The sequence below is a fragment of the Megalops cyprinoides genome, chromosome 4 (assembly GCF_013368585.1).
Source record: "Megalops cyprinoides isolate fMegCyp1 chromosome 4, fMegCyp1.pri, whole genome shotgun sequence".
Taxonomy (NCBI): Eukaryota; Metazoa; Chordata; class Actinopteri; order Elopiformes; family Megalopidae; genus Megalops; species Megalops cyprinoides.
Window position 1 is genome coordinate 19,372,928 of NC_050586.1, and position 19,997 is coordinate 19,392,924.

The 19,997-nt window shown below is 47.9% G+C and overlaps 1 protein-coding gene across 8 annotated transcripts in view; it reads left to right on the plus strand.

Moving 5' to 3' along the window:
• Positions 1-19,997, plus strand: part of arvcfb (ARVCF delta catenin family member b) — a 159,583-nt gene that overhangs the window by 97,694 nt on the left and 41,892 nt on the right. For 4 of the 8 annotated variants that reach the window (XM_036527352.1, XM_036527344.1, XM_036527350.1 and 1 more), the window contains 4 exons: positions 6,171-6,329; positions 9,487-9,597; positions 12,413-13,044; positions 18,206-18,711. In XM_036527352.1, the coding sequence (XP_036383245.1) occupies positions 6,204-6,329; positions 9,487-9,597; positions 12,413-13,044; positions 18,206-18,711 (1,375 nt within the window). In that variant the 5' untranslated portion in view covers positions 6,171-6,203. Of the gene's footprint in view, positions 1-6,170; positions 6,330-8,026; positions 8,048-9,486; positions 9,598-12,412; positions 13,045-18,205; positions 18,712-19,997 lie in introns of all 8 variants that reach the window. The other 4 variants (XM_036527345.1, XM_036527349.1, XM_036527347.1 and 1 more) reach the window with 2 other exon arrangements.

Below are 19,997 nucleotides of genomic sequence, written 5' to 3' on the forward strand. Positions count from 1 at the left end.
GCTGGGCACGCAGTTCCCAGGTCACACAGAATCTGCGGGGAGTTTTACCCCTCTGCAGCTAACCTATCTCAAGCAGTACATTCCTTTTTCTCCTCCCTTCCCCAAGTCCCCTAACCAGACAAACATACTCCCAGCTACAAATTCCATCTCCTTCCAGGGTCATATTCCCAATGTTTCACCATCCTCCTGAGGTGAATTTGATGCCATGGGATGTGTTTTTTTTTACTTAACATCTGAAAACCTGGTTTATCACGCCAGTCTGACTGAACTTTGTGTTGCATTCCAGTGATGGATCTCGGTAAGAGCAGGATGATATTTTGGGTTTAAATGCAAACCTCTGCGTGTGTGAAGAATGTTTGGGAATTCGGAATGTGGATTTTTGTGTGATTGTTGCCATATGTTTCAAGATGCCAAATATTTTATCAGTTGTACAGATGTTTTCTTTCACAAAAAAAGCTAAAGAAAAACATAGTCCAGTACATGACCTACAGTAAATTGTGAAAATGATTGTTTTACATTTTTAGTAATGAATATCTAATGATGTTAGTGCCACCATAGGACTAAGAGGTTGTTTCCTATCACAGAAACAAGTTCTTTAGTCAGTCTTGTTGAACAACAAAGATGTCTCCCGCAAAAGGAGTTTTGTCTGTCTGGAAGAAGTATTCAGGAAGAATCAAATCAAAGACAAATTCCCGCTGTTCAGCTGTCAAACATCGTTTCCAGACACCATCTTCCTTGTTTTCGACCTCCCAGATCTCTCGCGTTTGAGTTGGCGCAATGTGGCCCATCAGCATACCCATTCAACCGACAGCCGATTTTCATACAAGCCCTGGGGTTTCGCACAAAAGAACAAAAAAAAGGAGTGGGGGGGATGGGGTGGGGGCAGAGTACCGGGAAAAGGGGATTCTGGTCAGAGTGACAAATCGCCGCTTGTGAAGTGAGTCTGGCATGCGTGAAAGAGAGGCGAGAGAGCGGTGCTTCAGGACAGGAGCACGCAATGGATGAGGGGAGATTAAAATCCCACAATGCAACGGCTGCGTAGCGAGAGCCGCCGCCTTTCCTCTCACGGGAGGGGCGGAGTCGCTCCGGTAAGCGGAGCTCAGCGCAGAGGTCGCTTCCCATCTTCACTGTTCCCCCATCATTCCGGTCGATTTGGAAACAGCCAGGCACCGGGCTCTAGCCCGCCGCCCCTCTTTAACAGGGCCGGCCCTGGCTGCGCAGACTTGGCATTGGCGGAGTCTTTGTCAGGGCCCCGGCCAGGCTGCTCTCTGCTGTGCAGCAGTGTGTTGTGCTGGGACGCTGCCATGCATTGTGCGAGACTCCGCTCTCCCTGCCTCCGTTTGACTTCCTCGCTGCCCCCGACTGCCTTACAAACAGGATTTGTTTTGTTTTGTTTTTATTATTTACGAGTGGCGCGCACCGCGGCGTGGGCCCTCTCTGGACGCCCGTGAAGGCCGGAATCCTGTCATGTGACTCCAAGCCTCCTCTCCGCCAGGGGGATGCTGAGAGGGCAGCTGTTTGAAAAGCAGGAATGATGGGAAATTGGAAGACCCAAGGTTACACAAGCAGTCCTTGCACGGGGATTAATTCTGTAAGAGCCCTGTAATGATTGCTGGCCCACATCTTGGCTGCAATCCTGTTAGCCTCAGCGCAGAGCATGACAGAGGGGAGATACTGATGTCCAGGTGATTTGAGGTGACACGGATGGGCTGTCGGAATTCGGTAAAAAAATCTAATCAAATCAAATTTTGTGCAGCTCTCTCCACCATAATCATGAGAGAGAAATGCGATTGCAGTGTGATAACACTAACACTGGAGAAATTTAACACATCAGTTATATATCACCAAAGATCAAAGCAAACAACAGAAAGATAAAAGACTGATTAATACAAAGAGAACGATGAAAGAAGATACCACTATTAAATTAAACTCCAATTAAAAGAATGAATTAGATGGTAATAAAGATGAAAACATGATAGAAGGACACAAATAAGATGATGAGAATGCTAACTATGAGAAAGATTAAGTAACAATGATGGGATGGATAACAGTGGTAAAATAAAGACAAATTGAATTCCATTTAAATTTGAGTTATGAGTGTAATTAGAGTATGACAGTGAATTGGCTGATTTGGTAACCAAGTTCATTCATCTAATTTGATCTCTTTAGGAGCTGAACTACTGTAACATAAATTGGAATGGGGAAAAATCGGACCTGTGCAGACACTTAAAAACTGGTTTTAATGCTTTTAAAGCCATTCACTCTGTACAGAGATAGGGAGCAGTCAACACTGAGGCCACCACTGCAGAGCTGCATAGTTGCAAAAAAAAAGTAATTAATTCAACCTGTAATTGGTGCCGCAGAGGTGAAATGGTCTCCTACGTGAGGAAAACAGAAATAGCACCGTGTGCATTTGGTTTCCTGATATAACCGCTGATATGAGTGATATTCCTTTGATTTAAAAACGAAACAAATGGACCCTTGGTGCTTTTGAGCTGGATGGCTTGACGTATTCCAGCATTAGGGATCACGGCCTTGGAACTGTGACTGCGCTTGTACAACAGAGCGGCACAGTCATCACTTGTGTCAGTCACCCCCGCAGTCAGCGCTCAGTCACTCTGCTTCCTGTGCCAGACCCGTATTTTTTCCAGTATATTCACTTCCAGTGCTGCGCATTGAACATCCTTTCATATTCAGCGGCGGCCCCCGTGTCCTGATGCTCACGCCGGGCCCGCTCACTGACTGCATAATGTGCTGAGTGGCCCGGGCACGAACGGGGATGATTTCCATTGTGGACTCTTTTGTTTGCTCTTCCACCTGCTCTGCCCGGTTCCCGGACACACCCGCTCATAGAATCTCCCCGCTTTTTCAGTGTGCTCCATTCATTGGTCTGGCGCTCTCTGGACGCGTCACTGTGAGAATTTAAGCTCGTCCGCCCCTGAATTGCCCCAAGGCATTTTCTGGATCAGTTCATCGTGAGATTGGACTGTGTGCTGCGAAAACAGAGGAAAGTTTGAAAAGTGAGTCCGAGGGCAGCTGGGGTTATCCTCCGAAAAATGATCAGTACTGAGCCTTATTATTACCGTCTTATAGGTAATTTAATACCGGTATGTTCTCTGTGAAACCTACTGTAGTTGGAGATGAAATCCATGGAACGGGCCTTTCTAGAACATCCAAACTCTTCTGTGTTTTTTCTTTTTTTTAAATTTTATTCTCATGGCACAATGCTAGACACTCCCAGAAGCAAAGACGAACACCACAAGACGCACAGTAGCATGTTGAAGTGGCAGCACTGGCAGTTCTCCCACTGTAAGCTTAGCAGTGCACTGATAAGCACTGGCTGAGCTCATCCCTGCGCAGTCACACGAGGGGGTGAAGGCAGGAGCCAAGTACACGAAAAACATGAAATGGAATGCAGAAAAGTACTGACAGGTGGTCTCATTTCCTGCACCTGGAGCCTCTCTCTCAAGCTTTCCACCCAGAAGAGGAGACGCAGCAGAGATCGGGGAGTGTTCCTGCACCAGCCTTTCTTGATCTGTCGGAAAAATAAAGCTGGCATCGGCACTGCCAGTTTCTGCCCCCATGCCGTGAAGCTGATCCGTTCAGACTCAAGTCAGGAAGGTGCAGGGTTTTTTTTTTTTTTTTTATCAATCCTCAGCCTGCTTTGAGGCCAAATACTGACAGTTCAGTCTTTCTTGCTCTTGCAAGGAAAAGAGTTTTAGTGCTGGTAGATCTTTCAAAAAAAAGGTTCTCTGTCAGTCTAACAAAAGACGAGTGTTTTTTGTCTCTTGAAAGCTGCTGATGCAACCGTAGATGAATATTTGGAGCAAGTTCAAAAGGATTTCGCGTTTTGTTGTGTTTTTCAAAATGCTAGTGTCAAGTTTGGTATTTTTGCAGGTAAGCTAGACCCTTGTGAAAGTATGCATGCTTGTAAGTGTATCTGTTTTTCTTTTGACCTCCCTGGGTCAGGATCTGTGTTTGTGGTCCAAAAGTTCAAGCAGTCCTAAACGAAATCTTGCAGTCCTGTCGCTTCTCACCATAAGCTTGAAATACCTCAGGCTGTCAGTGAAATTAACAGGATGGTGTGAGCCCTGACACAGGACAGTGGAGAGATGTGCACACCTGTGGGGTTTTGGGAAACTGACCTGTGAATCCTGACTGTAGTTATGAGGTGGCTCTTTCTGCCAGTTCTTTATTGGATGGCTCCTGTATATCACCCTCTGACTGCCAGCTTAATGCTGGGCCGGGGACCTCTGTGCTTTGCACCACTCTCTCCACAGGGTTCCACGTTCTTCTCAGATCAGTTGTTCTCTTAGCTTATCCTTAAAGCCTTCGTGCATCCCAGGGTTCTGATCCAGACACTTTTTAATCATTAAATCATTAAGGCCCTGCACTTCCAATTCACTTCCGCTCATTTATTTAGCATCTGAAAGCTCCCAAGTTACTGAAGCGCTGTAGTTATGCTTGGATCAAGAGCCCAGGATTGTCAGCTGGCCTCAGAGGATGAGACTTTAGCCAGGGCTGTGCTGCATTTTTAAAAGAGCCAATGGTTTCGGCTGAAATTCCACTTCGGATGGCCTTCTCTGGGGTTCAGTGAAGCATCGTCTCAAGCCCAGCCAAGCTCTTGGGTTTTCTGGCCAGGCACCAAGCCTGAGCAGTTGCTTGGGCAGGGCTGGAGGGGTGTGATATTCAAACTGACAGAGCTGGTACTCACGCCAGGGAAAATCACTGCACATAGACAGAGGTTTTGATTGCATTCATTTCTCCACTTTAGCCAACAATGGCACATTACAAGACCACTGAGAGGACTTATTGCCATCTCAGGATAAACTGTGAAAATTGTGATAATTGCGTGTAATTTTGCAAGGGTTAGCAGTCTCTTAGATGTTTTCTGAGAGAAAGCCAATTGATTTTTGTCTGTTGTATAATTAATAGGCCCTATTTGATTCAAAACGTATGCTGTCCTTCTCTAGAAAAAGAGTGCAAGTCATCAAACGGGGATTTAAACACCCTGTGTTCGCTAAAGACCTATCGAGAGCATTCCTTTAGAGCAGTGGTGATTAAGGAAAGGTCACTTTCTGTGTATCTTGCTTTTATATGGTCTAGAATAGTTGAATATCAGTTAAGTACTTTACTTTGGGTGCTCTTCCTAACAGAGAGCTCACACACTTCCCAGTGGTGAATTACTTTACATGTCCCATTAATACAGCAATTTGCTCATTTTCTGCGTGAGAGTAAAGTTTCTTTGACTTTCCCTCTGGATGACCGTCTGCTCGCCCGGACGAGCCATGGCCGTTACTGCACTGAGGGTTTATGAATGATACCGCACATGAAAGCAAAGAATTGAATGATCAGCAAGACTGCAGCAGATCAATCAGGTCCGCGCGGGCTTTGAACTCCTCCGCTGCCCGATCAATGGAGGAGCGGCGCTTGTTAGCGCGTTCAAAGACAAGCTGAGAGTAAACAGGCCCCTCTGCATCTCCTTCCCTGTGCTTACTGTCTTTTAGTCATCACAGCACAAGTCCCTTCAAATTACCTTTCTGTACTACATGACTAAAGCACTGTACAGTAAGCGTTTCCCTTCCCTGGTTCATTTTATGTTTTTCGCTATTGACAATCACTCCAAATGCCTTCCTTCCTGATTCCAATTATGTGCGTGCAGTTTGTCATTACATATCTTTTTGCACAATCAAGCCCGGCGTTGTTTGCGGATGACGTCTGCCATTTCCTCCAAGCAGAGCTTCGTCTCTCTCACGCACGCCGGGTCAAATGAAGCTTTTCTGCGGCATGCGATATCATCAGCAATTACTGCTCAATTACAGCCCAGACAGCTATTTGACTGAATGAAACGCGCAGTGTCCGGGCCTTGACGTTGTAACCGTTGTGTCGATTGCAATCTCATTTGCTTGCATGACCTGCTTGAGGAGTCCAGCGTTGAAAAGTTCTTTTTTTTTTAATTTATTAATTGGTTCTGCCGGTTTACGCCACAGGATGAGAGCGGAAGAAAAGCTTCCAAGGTTATTGGTGGTTAATGAGCCCTTTGACATCTAAAGTGTCGAAGCCGCACCCAGTCTGTTCCGTGGGGTTGTCTCCGGAAATGTGGCCGTCGTGGTCATCACCCCAAAGCCCTGACAGCCCCCCCCCCCCTTGTCTTTCTTTGTGGTGCACAGGAGCAGAGCCCCAGTAACCAGACGTCCCTGGCCATGATGCAGGAGCCGCAGGAGGTGGTGGAGGAGACGGTCACCATCGAGGAGGACCCGGGCACGCCCACCTCTCACGTATCCGTGGTCACCTCCGATGACGGAACCACGCGCCGCACAGAGACAAAGGTAGAGGACAGGGGTGCTGACAGGGCCGCTGTTGTACCCTGATCATATCCGACCCGGAGCACGACTTTCCCGATGATTTCTCTGTCCAAAATGTCAGTGTTAACTCAAGTCAGTGGATGAATGCAAAAGGTCACCTTAAGCTTCAGATTGGATTTATCACCAGGCTGGTTAGAGCAGCTGTAGTGTTTTAAGCTGTGTGCTCATTTTATAGCAGCTCTTGTTCTTAATTACTTTAAGGTTAGATGGAAAAAGCTGTATGTTATTCACAGAGACAAGAATAACTATAGCTCAGCAAGACTCTGTGGTTGGGGGGAAAGGTCACCTTAAGCTACATATCACATTTATTTCATTGTTGGTGATTGCTGTATTATGCGTTTATTTTATGTATATGTATGTTTTAATTGTATTGGCTCTCTAATCACTTTATGAAAAAATAGAAGAAGCTGCATGTTAGACACACAAATATAAGCATAATTATGAGTGAACCTTGTTGATCTCCCCGTTGCTTTTCAGATAAAATTGAGGGTATTAATTGCATCTGGACAGTGTTTTGGGCAAGAGAGAAATAACCGTAATTAGCTTTCATATTATAACTAAAGATGACAAACCCTAGTGACTTAAACAAACACTCACAAGGAACACTGAGCAGAACTTTATGAGCAGGAGTGCTCTGTAGCGAACAGCAGTGTGGACAGCATAAAAGGGCGGACTGCTGACACGTACCGCTGCAGAGAGAGAGCAACCAGTAAGACAGTGAAATGTCTTACATCATCTGTTGACTGGTGCGAGTGAAATAGACTGTGAGGCTGCCACACACAGAGCCTTAGCACACAGTTTCATTCTGTCCATGAGCCATGGCTGATATATATGTATACAGTGTGCCATTTATACAATATGTAGTTCAGCACCTAATGTGCGCTTCAGTTTTTCAAAGAGGGAGGTATGCAGCTCTTTGTGTTTGATAAAAGTGTTTGTTATAGTTTCAATTAAATGTAGAAACCCACAGCACTGATCAAAGGCAAGTTCACATATTGGGATAACGGGATGTTAACTTGGTTTTTCAGCTCTGCAAAATTTAATTTGACTGTAGTGCAACACATTGGTCAAAGAATTGTGCTTGTAACCACAGTCTTGCGGGTTCAGTTCTCAGGTTAATCACTGCTGTTGTAGTCTGCACACTCTCAAATCACTTCAGTAAATATCTGACTGTGTAAATAAATAATATGTAAGCTGTGTAGCTCAACCTGGATAAGGGTGTTTGCTAAGCGAATAAAAAAGGTAAATAAAAGGCCAAGTTGACAGTTAGGAGTAGTTCTTTGAAAGAGTTTTATAATGGTGATTTAATGGAAGAATATACAGCATGGGTCTTACTGTTTGGATAAAAAGCCCTGTTTTTTTGATTTTTGATGACACATACAGTACTTATCCTGATAGTGTGTACTGGATTTTAAGGAACTTGTTGCACATCTTCTGTCTTCAAGGATGTACTTTCTTTCCTTACTTTATGTAATAAAGCAGCCTTGTTTAACACAAGTTATTAAAGTTTATCAAAGTGACCTTGATTTCCAATACCATATCCAAACGGTTAGAGACTCCTGCTCCTTCACTGAATGGCCTGTTTCCTCCATTCATTGTGTGTCTGTATAAAGAACCCCGTTGTGACGTTGCTCTACTCTGTTTTATTGTTTCTTGATAAGGATATGTCAGCTAACGTGAAGGTGAGTGGAAATTTCCGTCACTCCTCTACTCACCTCACCATTTGTGTGCCCATTCTGAGTCAGTGCTCCACCGCACTTCCGTTACTTAAAGCATTGCTGCCTAGAGTCCTGATTTTCCGGTGATGGCCCCACCTTTATACTGTAGCTGTCTGCCTTACAGTGCAACTCACCTCACGTCTGTGCACAGAGATTATCTTTACCAGCCGTCCCCAGGGATGGGACTGCTGGATAGAGCTGGCTCATGCGAAGCACTCAGGCAGTAATTAAAATGCACAGTTAATCCCTCTGTTGCTCTGTGTGGTGTGCACCGGGGATGACAGTCATATATCCTATTTACTACAGGGATTTAAAAAAAATGGAAAATAAAAACTAATCAAGGCCTGGGATAAGGGTGTTGCTTTAAGGGCACTCTACTCCATTAGGGTGAGGGATCTGCTATAGAATTAATTTTGAAAGCAAAGACTAATCTGGGTCTGAGTTGTGAAATGAAACTATGAGAACCCTGGTTTAATTGGGAGGCAATTTGTCATGCTGCTTGTGACATAAGTTATGTGTGTGGTTTTTAAAAAATTTCATCTCGTTCTGTTTGGTTCATCTATCATTATTTTGGAAAATAACCATTAGCTGAAAATTTATATTCCTCAAAACATACTTAATATAACCCCCACTGCAGACAGTTGGAACAAATATGTTTTTCTTCCACGTTCCCCTCTTTCCTCTGCATTTCAGAAAACATGTTGTTTGCGCTCTCCTTGTGGCAGCCGCCGCTCCAAAACAAAATAAAAACAGCACACAAATTAGTCTGGAGTGGCTGTTGTTTAAATGAATTGTGGATGCTAAAACTCTGAATGAATTAGTCATTTAAATGTCACGTCTCTGCCTGGAAAGTGCAACACCTCCCCCATCTCTGGATTCCAGCTCAGTGTCGTTTACTGTGGACATTTTCCAGCCCCATTTGGCAGAATTCGCAATGAAATAATAGAACCGTGCTTTGAAGGAGGTGATTAGAAAGAATGGAATTGTGTTTTAATGGTCACTCTGCCTATATACAGATTGTGAATGGATGAGGTTGGCAGGGGGCGAGCTGTTATGAAAAGGAAAGGCTTTAAAATGCAATGCTTAAGTTCAGAGATTGGCCTGATCTGATGCTGAGACCTAAAGAATCAGAGTAAAGCTTCTGTATTTCAAAACATACAAAACTGTAGCCTTGGAGAAGGAGCAATGTGGCTGCAAGTTAGCCACTCTTTAAAATTCAAACAAAGGAATCGACGGTCAGATACAAACTCCTGTGAATAGTGTTTCAGTAGGGTTTTTTTGTTTTTATAACAGGCCCATCTCTCTGTGTCAAGTCCATGCACCGTATGTATGCAGATTGCCTTCCATCTGTGTTTGCCGTTATTCTTTGTGATACGCTCCTGACCCTGCACCAACCCATTCAGGTAACCAAGGTGGTCAAAACCATCACCCGCCGCACCTACCACCCGGTGACGGTGGCGGAGACCCTGGTGGAGTCCAAGCCCGCCACGCCCACCCCGTCGGAGATAGACCCAGTAAACACTGCCTCCGGTTCGGCCTGGCCTGACAGCGATACTAACACGCAGCTGGTGTGTCACAGCTCTCCATAAAAGAGAGCGCCACAGAGATCATGAAAGTCTTACAAGGCTGTAAAGTCTGACCGTGACGCCTGCTCCCCCTCCTTTAAAAGTCTAACAGTTGGTACACAGAGCCTTCGTTCTCCTCCCCACCGCAACCACCTTTCATTATAGCTGGAGCTGCCACCAGATGCCTAGCTTACCCCCAAAAAAAGAGACCCTTATATAGCATCAAGGGCTCCTCTGTTTTGGCTGTGTTTGTGCTGGTGAGGATAAACCTGAATCCTTCTATTGAAGAATAAACTTCTAAAACCTCCTTGAGCTTGTTTAGCACATTGTGATCTTCCCCGTGATCAAAGTGCGTTTGAAACCATTTTGAGGGCTCCTGACATACGCAGAGAGGGCCTTAAAGAAATGTTAGCACAGCCGTGTATGGCTGCGTTTGGGAGAACGTGATTTGGGTGCTTTGTCTACGGCAGCATTCTTCACTCGATGGGAATTTCCTGCAGAAACGAGGGAGGCGGATTCCTTGCAGACTGCGCGTGGAACAATAGCGTTAGCGTCAGGGTTTAGCAGGACCCGCGGCTGCAGTGCTTCCCCCCCTCCCTCCCATAGCATTCCCAGGGGAATATGGGAAGCATCGGGGTTGTGAGATGAAAAAGAGAGAAGCCTAGGTCTGCCTTACATTACTGCAGTTAAAGTAAATTAATATCAAAGGCCTTAATCAGGCAGTTCAATATCCAGCCTGTTTTTTTCAGTCTGTATGGCTTAAGCTTAAGATACATTAAGTGAAATTCAAACAAGGGCTCACTTTTTTAACCTGCAAGAAATTATTTGGTAGTTTTAAGCAACGAGGGGAAGGTTGATTTTTCCTGTAGTGCCTGCCACATATGGAACGGCAGTTGCAGATAAGACTGACATCAATGAAAAGCTTTCTTTGGATGGGAAGGGAAGTTTTGTTTGTAATTGACAAAACAAATGGACTTTGCATTCCTGGAATGCACAGCGTTTCTCATTTTCCTCTCGGGATGAAGTATGAACCAATTCAGGCCCAAGCACAAAACAAATTCCTGGATTAATGCAGTGATTTTCATGTAATATATTCAACCACCCAGCTGAAATGAGAGTGTGTGCATAACAAGTATAATTTCTAACTTGGAACTAAATTCTAATAACCCAAAAATGGAAGCATGTTCTCACCCCTAGTTAACTAATGTGAGTATGAATAATAGTAATCTAATAATACATTTTTGACACTTTCTTACCATTGTCGATATTGTTTAAAAAGTGTTCTTCCCGGAAAATATTTTTTTTACTTCATTAAAATCTAATTCAATCAGTTTTCCCATTCACTAGAACTTGCCAGAGAAGGAAATCTCATTATAATGAGAAGACTGTAATGAAAACAAGAAGTGAACTGACACTTTTATAAATAAAGAGACTACTCTACTGGCCGTTTCCCCTTCAGGGTCTCTAGTGGTAAGCAGTGATTACTGCATGAGCAGCTCAGTCAGGCAGTGAGTCATTGAGGGAGGGTCAGTACCGCTTATGGTTTTCTAACTTCAGTCACAAGCAGAAATATATACAATTGAAGTAGTTTGAGGCAAATTACATGGCACAGCTTGAGTTTTTAACATCTGCTTATCTCACAATGAGAAACCTGCCTTGGTTTTAAGTTGTTTCAACAAAAACGGACATGGTCCATGTTAGGGCCCAACACGACATGCCACAGCTGGAGACAGAAATGGGTCCTCTTGAATTATGATTCATTTTCATCAACCTCATTAATTTCTAAGAGGAATTTATAGCCGCGGACAAAATAGCCAATTACCGCCGAGGCCAATTCACTGGGCAGCAAATTGGTTTCTGTACCGGTCTTGAACTCAGGAAGCGAGACGTGTCTACCCCGCCCTTCTGACAGTCAGCCGTTTTGTGCCATCGTAGACAGAGCCCTGACACCGTTTGCATGATTTATTCATGGCGAGCAAGGCAGGCTTTGGTGTCCAGTGACAGGCAGGAGCACACGTAACAATCCTGACTCCCAAGACCTGCTCCTCTCCTGACCCAGGATTGCAGAGTTCTGCACCGTTTGCAGAGCACCTCTCACCAAGGCAGTGTCTTTAGCATTTCGTCTGCTTCCCCCCACAATCAGCTGCAGTAATTGCCCATTGGTCAGTCTCCTTGAGCTGCTCGTACAATCCTAAGCATAACTATGAGCGGCGAGTGGTCCCCCTCGTAATGAGCCCTGCGGTGCAGCACCATTAAGCAGAGCGACGGCCTTCTGCCGCCTGATTCAGACCCGGAGGGAGAGGACTGCTGGCACGTTTATTAAGAAGATTCACCATTACCTCCAACCACGTTCCGCTCCTGATTTTTGCCAGAGTGAACGAAAGACGGGGCAGCAGTTGGGTTTCACAGATCACGTGGTCTCACCCATGCATGGCTCCAGTGTCTGCTGTTCCAGATTTACGAATCTGCGGTTCATGCACCTAAAAAAAACGAAGCAATGTTTTCCTCATTCCATTTCTCAGAGTGTCCAAAAGTTCACAAAGTGTGGCATCCCACTGACTTGTTTGGTTTAGATTTCTGCATTGGGTGTGCTCTGCCCTGTGTTTAACTGCTTGTTTTTGGTTTTTGTTGGTTGATAATAATGAATAATTTGCACGATACTTGGATGTACTCTAGTGGTGTGTGCTCAGGCGCACTTGAGCGCCGTCTTCATAGGGACATTACCCTCGCCATGCACTGATCGGTTCTTCTGTGCCCCCCCCAGGTCACCAAGATGGTGAAGACAGTGACCACGCGGACGGTCCGACAGGTGCCCCTGGGGCCCGACGGCCTGCCCCTCCCCGAAGGCTCCTCCCCCATGGGCAGCTACACGGACTCCATCGACAGGCGCTACATGAAGAACGGCGACCGCTTCATCACGCCCCAGGCCACCTCCACCCTCAGCCGCACCTACAACAACTACAGCGACTCCTACAGCGAGACCCCCGAGGGGCAGTACCGCCACTACGGCGTCCACGACGGCTACGGGGACATGTCGGACAACTATGGCAGCCTGTCGCGGGGTGTCAACTACCGGCCCCGCTACCCCTACATGCCTGCCAACAGCTACCGGCCGGAGAACAGCTACACGCTGCCCATCCGCAAGGATGACTATGGCCACGTGGCGCAGCCCCAGGTGCCCATGGGCAGCAGCAGCGTGGACCTCAACCGCTCCCAGCCCGAGCGCTTCCAGCCCGAGCCCTACGGCCTGGAGGACGACCGCCGCAGCCTGGGGCCCGACGACGAGGAGCCCTACGAGCTGGAGCCCGATTACTCCACCGCCAACCGCCGCACACTGGCCGGGGCCGACCGGGGCAGGCCCATGAGGGAGCCAATCAGAGACGTCCCCCGGGTCAGGTGAGTCTGCTCCGTTTCCCTCTGCCTGAGTTTAAAGCTAGAGCTTGGTTTGGGTGTGGGAGCTGTATTGGAGAGATTCACACTCATGCATTGGAAAAGACAGACAGATGTTCTTATATTTCCATGTTATAAGGATCACTTGGTTTAAGAAAGATGGACAGCGAAAGCTATGTGCAAGAGCCCCTCTGTTGAGGAGCTGTACTTGGAATGCGCATGCAGCAAAAGGCGCTCTACTTATCTGGCCGCTGAAAGGCAAATGAACAGAGAGATGCATTAGGGTGCAGTGAGCGTTTGATCTCTGTTTCAATGCGGACGACATGCAAACATGTGTCAGTGTCTGGGAGAAAAAGCCTTGCTTTTTGTGGCCCCTCTCGCTGAGCTCAGAGACGGCCCCTGTGAGTGACCTTCATAAAGAGAGCACCATCTGCTCGAAAACCGCCTGTGAAACACGGAGCAAAGGGACAAAAATGAGCCTTCGCTCCTAATTGGCTGAAAAGGTTTCTTGTTGTTCAGCTTTGTATTCAAGCCCTGCTTGTGTGTTGTTAACATTTTGCCTCAAATATGCGGCGCAAAGCCGCCACGGAGTACATAATTGAAGCAGACATTTGGTGTGAAGTAGAGTGTAGTGTGTTTTAAAGAGCTTTTCATTTTGACCAGTGATCTGTGACAGACGGATTTATTAAAATGTCTGTACTTTTTTTTTTTTTTAAAAAAGGGAGAGAAGTGTTGGTACATGGCCAGCGGATCGGGCCGTGAAGGTGACTTGGGTGGAATACAAATAGGGAGGAGGTGTCAGAGATGGCATCTTCCCGCATCTCTCCCTGGTGTTCGTTTTCGAGGAGGGCACCAAGTTGTGGCAGGACGTTATTAGCTTATTGCCAGCGGAACAGGATTTGAGGTGATCTCCATGAGTCCTCTTAATGAAGTCCCGGCCGCTCCTCAGGGGTTAGGAGGGAGTGCCACCCAGGGCGGGAAAGTGCAGATTAGCGGCGCTTTAAGGGCTGCCTCTAATCGGGGGTATCTGTCAGCACAGAAATGCGCAGACCCCTGGGAGCGAGGTACTGCGCGCTGTTGGTGTGTACTTCCTCAGTTGCTCAGGTCCGCATTTGATAACACACACCCACCCAGGCCTGCCAATCAGGAGTGGACATCTTATTAACAAACCAACGTGTATGAACAGCCCGAGCATTGCCATGGGAAACGAATCTCGGCCCCACAGCCTTCATTTCCCAAAGCATTCGCGCTGCTGCTGTTCTCATTGGTCAAGCTGCGGGACCTGAAGTGGGCGGTCGAGTCGACGTTCTGGCAGCTGCGGCTCAGCCTCTCTGCGGCGGAGTGCGACATTTGGATTGAGCTCCCCAAACGTCCTCGCACATTCATTAGCATTCCTGTAATAACAGACATTGACAAAAATCGCTATAATGAATGTGAGAATTAAAGCGTTTTAATTACAGCTTATCGTCTAGTCAGTTAGAAACCTTCAATTACGTGAAAAGGAAATTAAGATGTTTGGCGGAAAACTGTTTCCCCCACTGTCAACCGGCGCACGTTTGGCCCAATAGTGTACTTAATTTATTACGGCGTGATGTGAGCACCCTGTATTGTGTGCCGCCCCCCCCCCCCCCCCGCCCCCCTCCTCTGTGCATCTAGGGGGTTGTCAGCATGATGAATAGCCGCTTTTGAACTCTGCCAGACAATGAGGTGTCTCTGGCCAATCTCTAATGGCTCATCTCTCCTTGTCTGACCGGGTCCACCTGCCAGCCTCTCTCTAGTGCAGGGGTGGGGGGGGTGGGGGGGTCACGATGGAGACAACCCCTGGGAGAGAAGGCCAGATCGGCACGCTGCCACCTCCGTAATGGAGATGAGACCCTTCCCCACTGCGCTGTCCTCCAGTCATCTGGGGTGGTGGAAATGAATAAGACACTAGAGCCAGCCCAATGCTAGAATATATCACAAGTCTGGCCTATGGCTCCAACGGGCAGTGTTCCCTGTCTTATGGCCCGGAGGGCCTCTTGAGTGGTTGGTACAGCACTCAAAGGAAGCTCTGTTGAACCATATTAGTCTCTCTCATCCTTAATGAAAGTACTGTATTGCTCAGACAAACATGAATTATAAGAACAGAGAATGACATGAAAACATGTCAAATGCTAATTAAAGGAATAAAAGGCAATATGTTAAAAGTCATTTCTCCCAAACCCCTCATGAATCAGAAAGCAATTATTGTGCAAAATCCCAAACAAGAAATCTGTTCCCTTGACTGGAACCTCCCAGTCCTCTTCAAAAGGGAGGGGAAAATGACACTAAGCCATTTGCTTATTATGTGAGAGTCAGAGAGGCTTTTTGGACGGTCCTTTCAAGAGAGGAATGTGACAGAGGAGCAGGCGGCGGAGTCTCGACAGCCTTATTACCGAGTGCCATGTCTCGTCTCCCTGCAAGGGGCATGTAGGACCAGCAGCTGCTGCTGCATTACCATGAGGTGTTTGGACGGCGGCAATCCACTCAGGACTGACTCTCACTCACTCCCATGTCAGACCCGGCGGACGGGCTTTTCAAATCCCGTGAATAACCCCCCCCCCCCCCCCCCCCCCCTCCCCTGACACACACATACACCCACACAATACTGGCAATTTAAATGCAAATCTTGACATTCCCTTCATTCAGACTGAAAAGGTTCGGGTAGCATCAGTTGTATCTGAAAGATTTTATTTCATGAACCCCGCGCCGGGTTTTCTCTTTCCATTGATGGCTGTAAAGGCCGTTATGCAAATTCCCCAATTCATTTAGATGATTTCGTGTGCTCCTCTGGCTTGGTGTTTCCAACCCTGATTAGTGTTTTGTCACCCCCCCCCCCCCAACCCGTGATCTCTCGGCTCCAAATATTCCCTATCATTTGCATGCTTTATACCAGGAAGTCTTTCATTTCTCCTCATGTGGATTTGATTTTCCATTACACCCATCACTCGCTCATTCTTAAGCAGAATGTGAATTCCAGGACGCCACAAGTATCGCAGTCATTGGCTTAATTGCGCCACTAAATCGGCAGTTTCTCGGAGCCGAGCGAAAAACGTTCCCGCGGACGAGAAGCGGTAGTTTTGGTTTGCGGCTCCTTGGCCCGCTCCGGCGAGCTATGGGTCCATCCCACTCCGGCTGCGCTCCGCCAAGCTCTCATCAGCTGAGGCCCCGTCCCCACAACCACGGATGCTCAGCACAGTCCCACGAGACCGGAGGGTGGGGGGGGAGCCTATGTAGGCCTAAGACCTGACCAAAGCCCTCAGTGCCGATCTGCCAATGCGTCCACATGCGGCCCCGCCTCCTGCTGGCTGCGGCCTCCGGCGTTACCGGAATGCTCTGACGTGTGTTACTCTTTTTTCCCATGTGAGACTCGCATCTCTACCCCCCGCCGCATTTTCCATCTTCATCCCGGAGTGCCACATGCAACTGACAGCGAGAAAGCCGCGTGTCACGACAGACGTGTCGAACACTCAACTGAGCCCGCGCTGTAATCCCCCCTCTAATGTTTCCCCAGACAAGCGATGATAGCAGGCTGAGAATCAACCGGCGCAGCAGAATCACCCTCCAAATTAAAGTGCATAATTAACATAAAACTCCCATTTAGATTAAAGGCGCATAGCTCATAACCACCTACATTATGCTCGGCTGTAACTCATTCTGCTACCCGGTACAGAGACAGCGGTTGTCTGACTGCGATAAACGCGCGCGCCTGAGTCTGAAGGGTGAGCTGAGGGGAAGGGGCTACACCCGGGCTGTGCCACGCTGAGCGGATCGCTTCTTCAGCTGCCCGTTCGCGCGGCCTTCAGTGGATCAAAGGTTAGAGAGGATTGTTGAAAACAGGATGAACGCTATCGATGTAAACCCAAATATGCGACACACCCAGCTGGCTGGTCTCTCCAAATACCCAGTAATTAAGAAATGACTCTGTAATTCCTCATTCCTGCAGTTTATCACACATCCACAGGGATGTGGTCTGTTCCAGAACCTCGGAGGAAATGGATTTTGTTGCGCCCCCATCTTAAAAAAATAAATAAGATCTCCGTGTGTTCTCCTACCAGTCCTTCGGAAAGCTGCGATCTCCTTGCTCGGAGCATCTCTTATGAGTATGCAAGCCGGCAAGCCGGAGAGGCTAAATGCATTCAGTTTTTGCCCTCTGTGCTGCACGGGGATTGATTTGCTTGCCCTCGGTGTGCGGCGTCGTGTTGATCACAGCTATGAGGTGGGCAGAGGCGTGCCAGCAGGTGCTGCAGCCTGCCGCTGGGAACGCGTTTGCCTGCTGGAAAGAGCTATGCTAATAGCGACAGGCTCAGGGCTCCCGCTCGGTCCCTGGGAAGGGGAGGGGCATAAATATGCATGTGCCGTTTGTGGCTGCAGTACGGGAGCAGGACAGGGCCGGCGTGCGGCAGGCCACGTCCCCGCTTCTGCCGAGGGATATTGCGGCCGCTCCTGCAGTGGGAGTGGCGGCTCTGTGCCGCTTAGTTAACTTTGCCCTTTTCTGCAGGTGTCAGAGTTTCCTTTTTTTTCTCCGTGGTTCCTTCTCACTGGGCTGGTGTGCGAGAATCCCGGTCGCTTTTGGCTGCACGGGCTGTCTTCCACCGCCGGTTTCCCCCATCATTAATAAAAGAGAAAGCCAAAAAGAGAACATTGCTCCAAGCCGACAGAGACAATTAATAAGAAAGTGGCGGCTGTTTCTCTTATCGACGAGGGCTGTTTTTTTTTGGGTTGGCGCGTTGACAGAGCTGTTAATAACGGGATGAGCGTGTGATGCCTGCCTCTCTCTCCCTCTCACTTCATCTCTCACTTCTCTCACCTCGTTCTCTCTCTGTCTCCCTCTCTCCTTTGCCTGCCTTTCTTTCCCTTTCTTTTTTTACTCTCCCTTCTTCCACTCCCTTTCCTTTATCTCCTCTCTCCTCATCCTTTCTTTTTGGCTGTCCCTGTCCTCATTCTTTATCTTTCCCTTATCTTTCACCTCATTCTCTCTCCCCTCTCTCAGCCCCTCTCCCTTTGGCATCTCTTTCTTCATCCTGTCTCTCTCTCTACTTTCTCTACTCTCATTCTTTTTCTGTTTTTCTCTTTTTTTCCCACCTCATTCTTTTTCTGTTCTCCTTCCTCACTCACCCCTCTGTCTCTGTTCTCCTCTCTCTCTCAGGGGGGCGTATGAGGACCCCATCGAGGCGGAGCTGATCGACGAGCGGCACCCCTACATCCACAGCATATACCCGGCGCCGCTGGCCCAGCCCGAGCGTGGCAGCATGGCCAGCCTGGACCGCATGGGCGGCCGGCGCTCGCCCTCCATCGACAGCATCCGCAAGGACCCGCGTTGGCGGGACCCGGACCTGCCCGAGGTCATCGCCATGCTGGGCCACCCCATCGACCCGGTCAAGTCCAACGCGGCCGCCTACCTGCAGCATCTGTGCTACGAGAACGACAAGATCAAGAAGGACGTGCGGCAGCTTAAGGGCATCCCTGTGCTGGTGGGGCTGCTGGACCACCCCAAGGCCGAGGTGCACCGCAAGGCCTGCGGCGCCCTGCGCAACATCTCCTACGGCAAGGACCACGACAACAAGGTGGCCATCAAGAACTGCGACGGCATCCCCGCCCTCATCCGGCTCCTGAGGAAGACCAACGACATGGAGGTCCGGGAGCTCATCACAGGTAGGGCCAGCACGGGAACACTTTCTGTGAGGGAGCAGAGTTGCAGGGGACTTTAGCATGGCATTATTGTCCTTTTTGGCCTTTTTGTCAACCAGAGTGCTAGCTTTAGATAAGCTTGGAGCATTAAACCTCAGCTGTACACATTAAGAGGTTTAGAAAGGATACATTGCGATTGCAGATGGACAAAAACCAGGTCACTGTTACAACGTAGTCCGTAAATCGTGGACAGGGCCTGGCAAATGTCATTTGTGAGAACACGACCCAGTTAGTTTATCTCCATTCAGTGCTCTAATCCCCACACCATTTGTTTGCCCTGACATGCATTTGCCAGAATACTGAGAATTTAAGAAAGAGCTTATTGTGCTTTGGCTGAGCAGAGGTGAGAAGTGAGCCGCGCAACTCAAACTTTAGATTTTTAGGATTTCTTTGTAATCGCCGCCTCCTGCAAGCAGAACCACATTGCGTGCTCATTCTGCAGCCCCCTTTCATGGCGGTCATTTGAAGAGATTGGCAAAATGGCCAGTTACCTCACTGGCTTTGACGAAAGCCTTCAGTCAGAAGGCACTCTGTTAGAAGCAGCGCTCTGGGCGGCTCACGGAGGGCTCGTGGATATCCCCCTCGCGTTTCTCCTCATGTTGCCTCAGACGCCGCTGTGAGGGATGACTCTAAGACAGCACAAATGATTGCCTTTACAGCACAACGTCGCTTTCAATCACAGCTAAAAATATCCTTCCCATCGCGAGCTTCCAAACCAGCGCAGGCCATATGTTTTAGCTGTGAGGCCCCTATAAAAGCCAGCCTCTCACAATGCTCTCTCTGCTTGCCCTGGCCCGAAGTGGGCAAGTTTTTCTACAATTAAATATAATTGCAGGCCTTCGCAATAGTACTATTTTCAGCTTTCCCTGTGTGTTTTTAAGGCATTCTGCAGTCTCTATAAAACCGCAGTGAGCTCTGTTTTCCTGCGAGACAGCAGGCATATATTTGACATGGAAGTAGGGGGGAAATTGCTTTACGTGCACGCACAGTGACTGCCAATATTTCCAGCACTCTCTCAATAGCTACGTAGGCCCATGCCTAAACTTTGCACCAAAAAAAATTGCAGTCGAGCACAAATACGCTCTCCTTGCATCAGCTCGTAATTAGTGATTATCTTCAGAAGCACATCATTAAAAGAGAGAGGCGGGTGCGATTTTTTGCACCCCCCCATGAAATGAATGCAGTCTGCTGAGCGTTCCCTCAAAGGGGGATGAAACACTGGCCTTGCATCTGTTGCGTTGTCTGTGCTC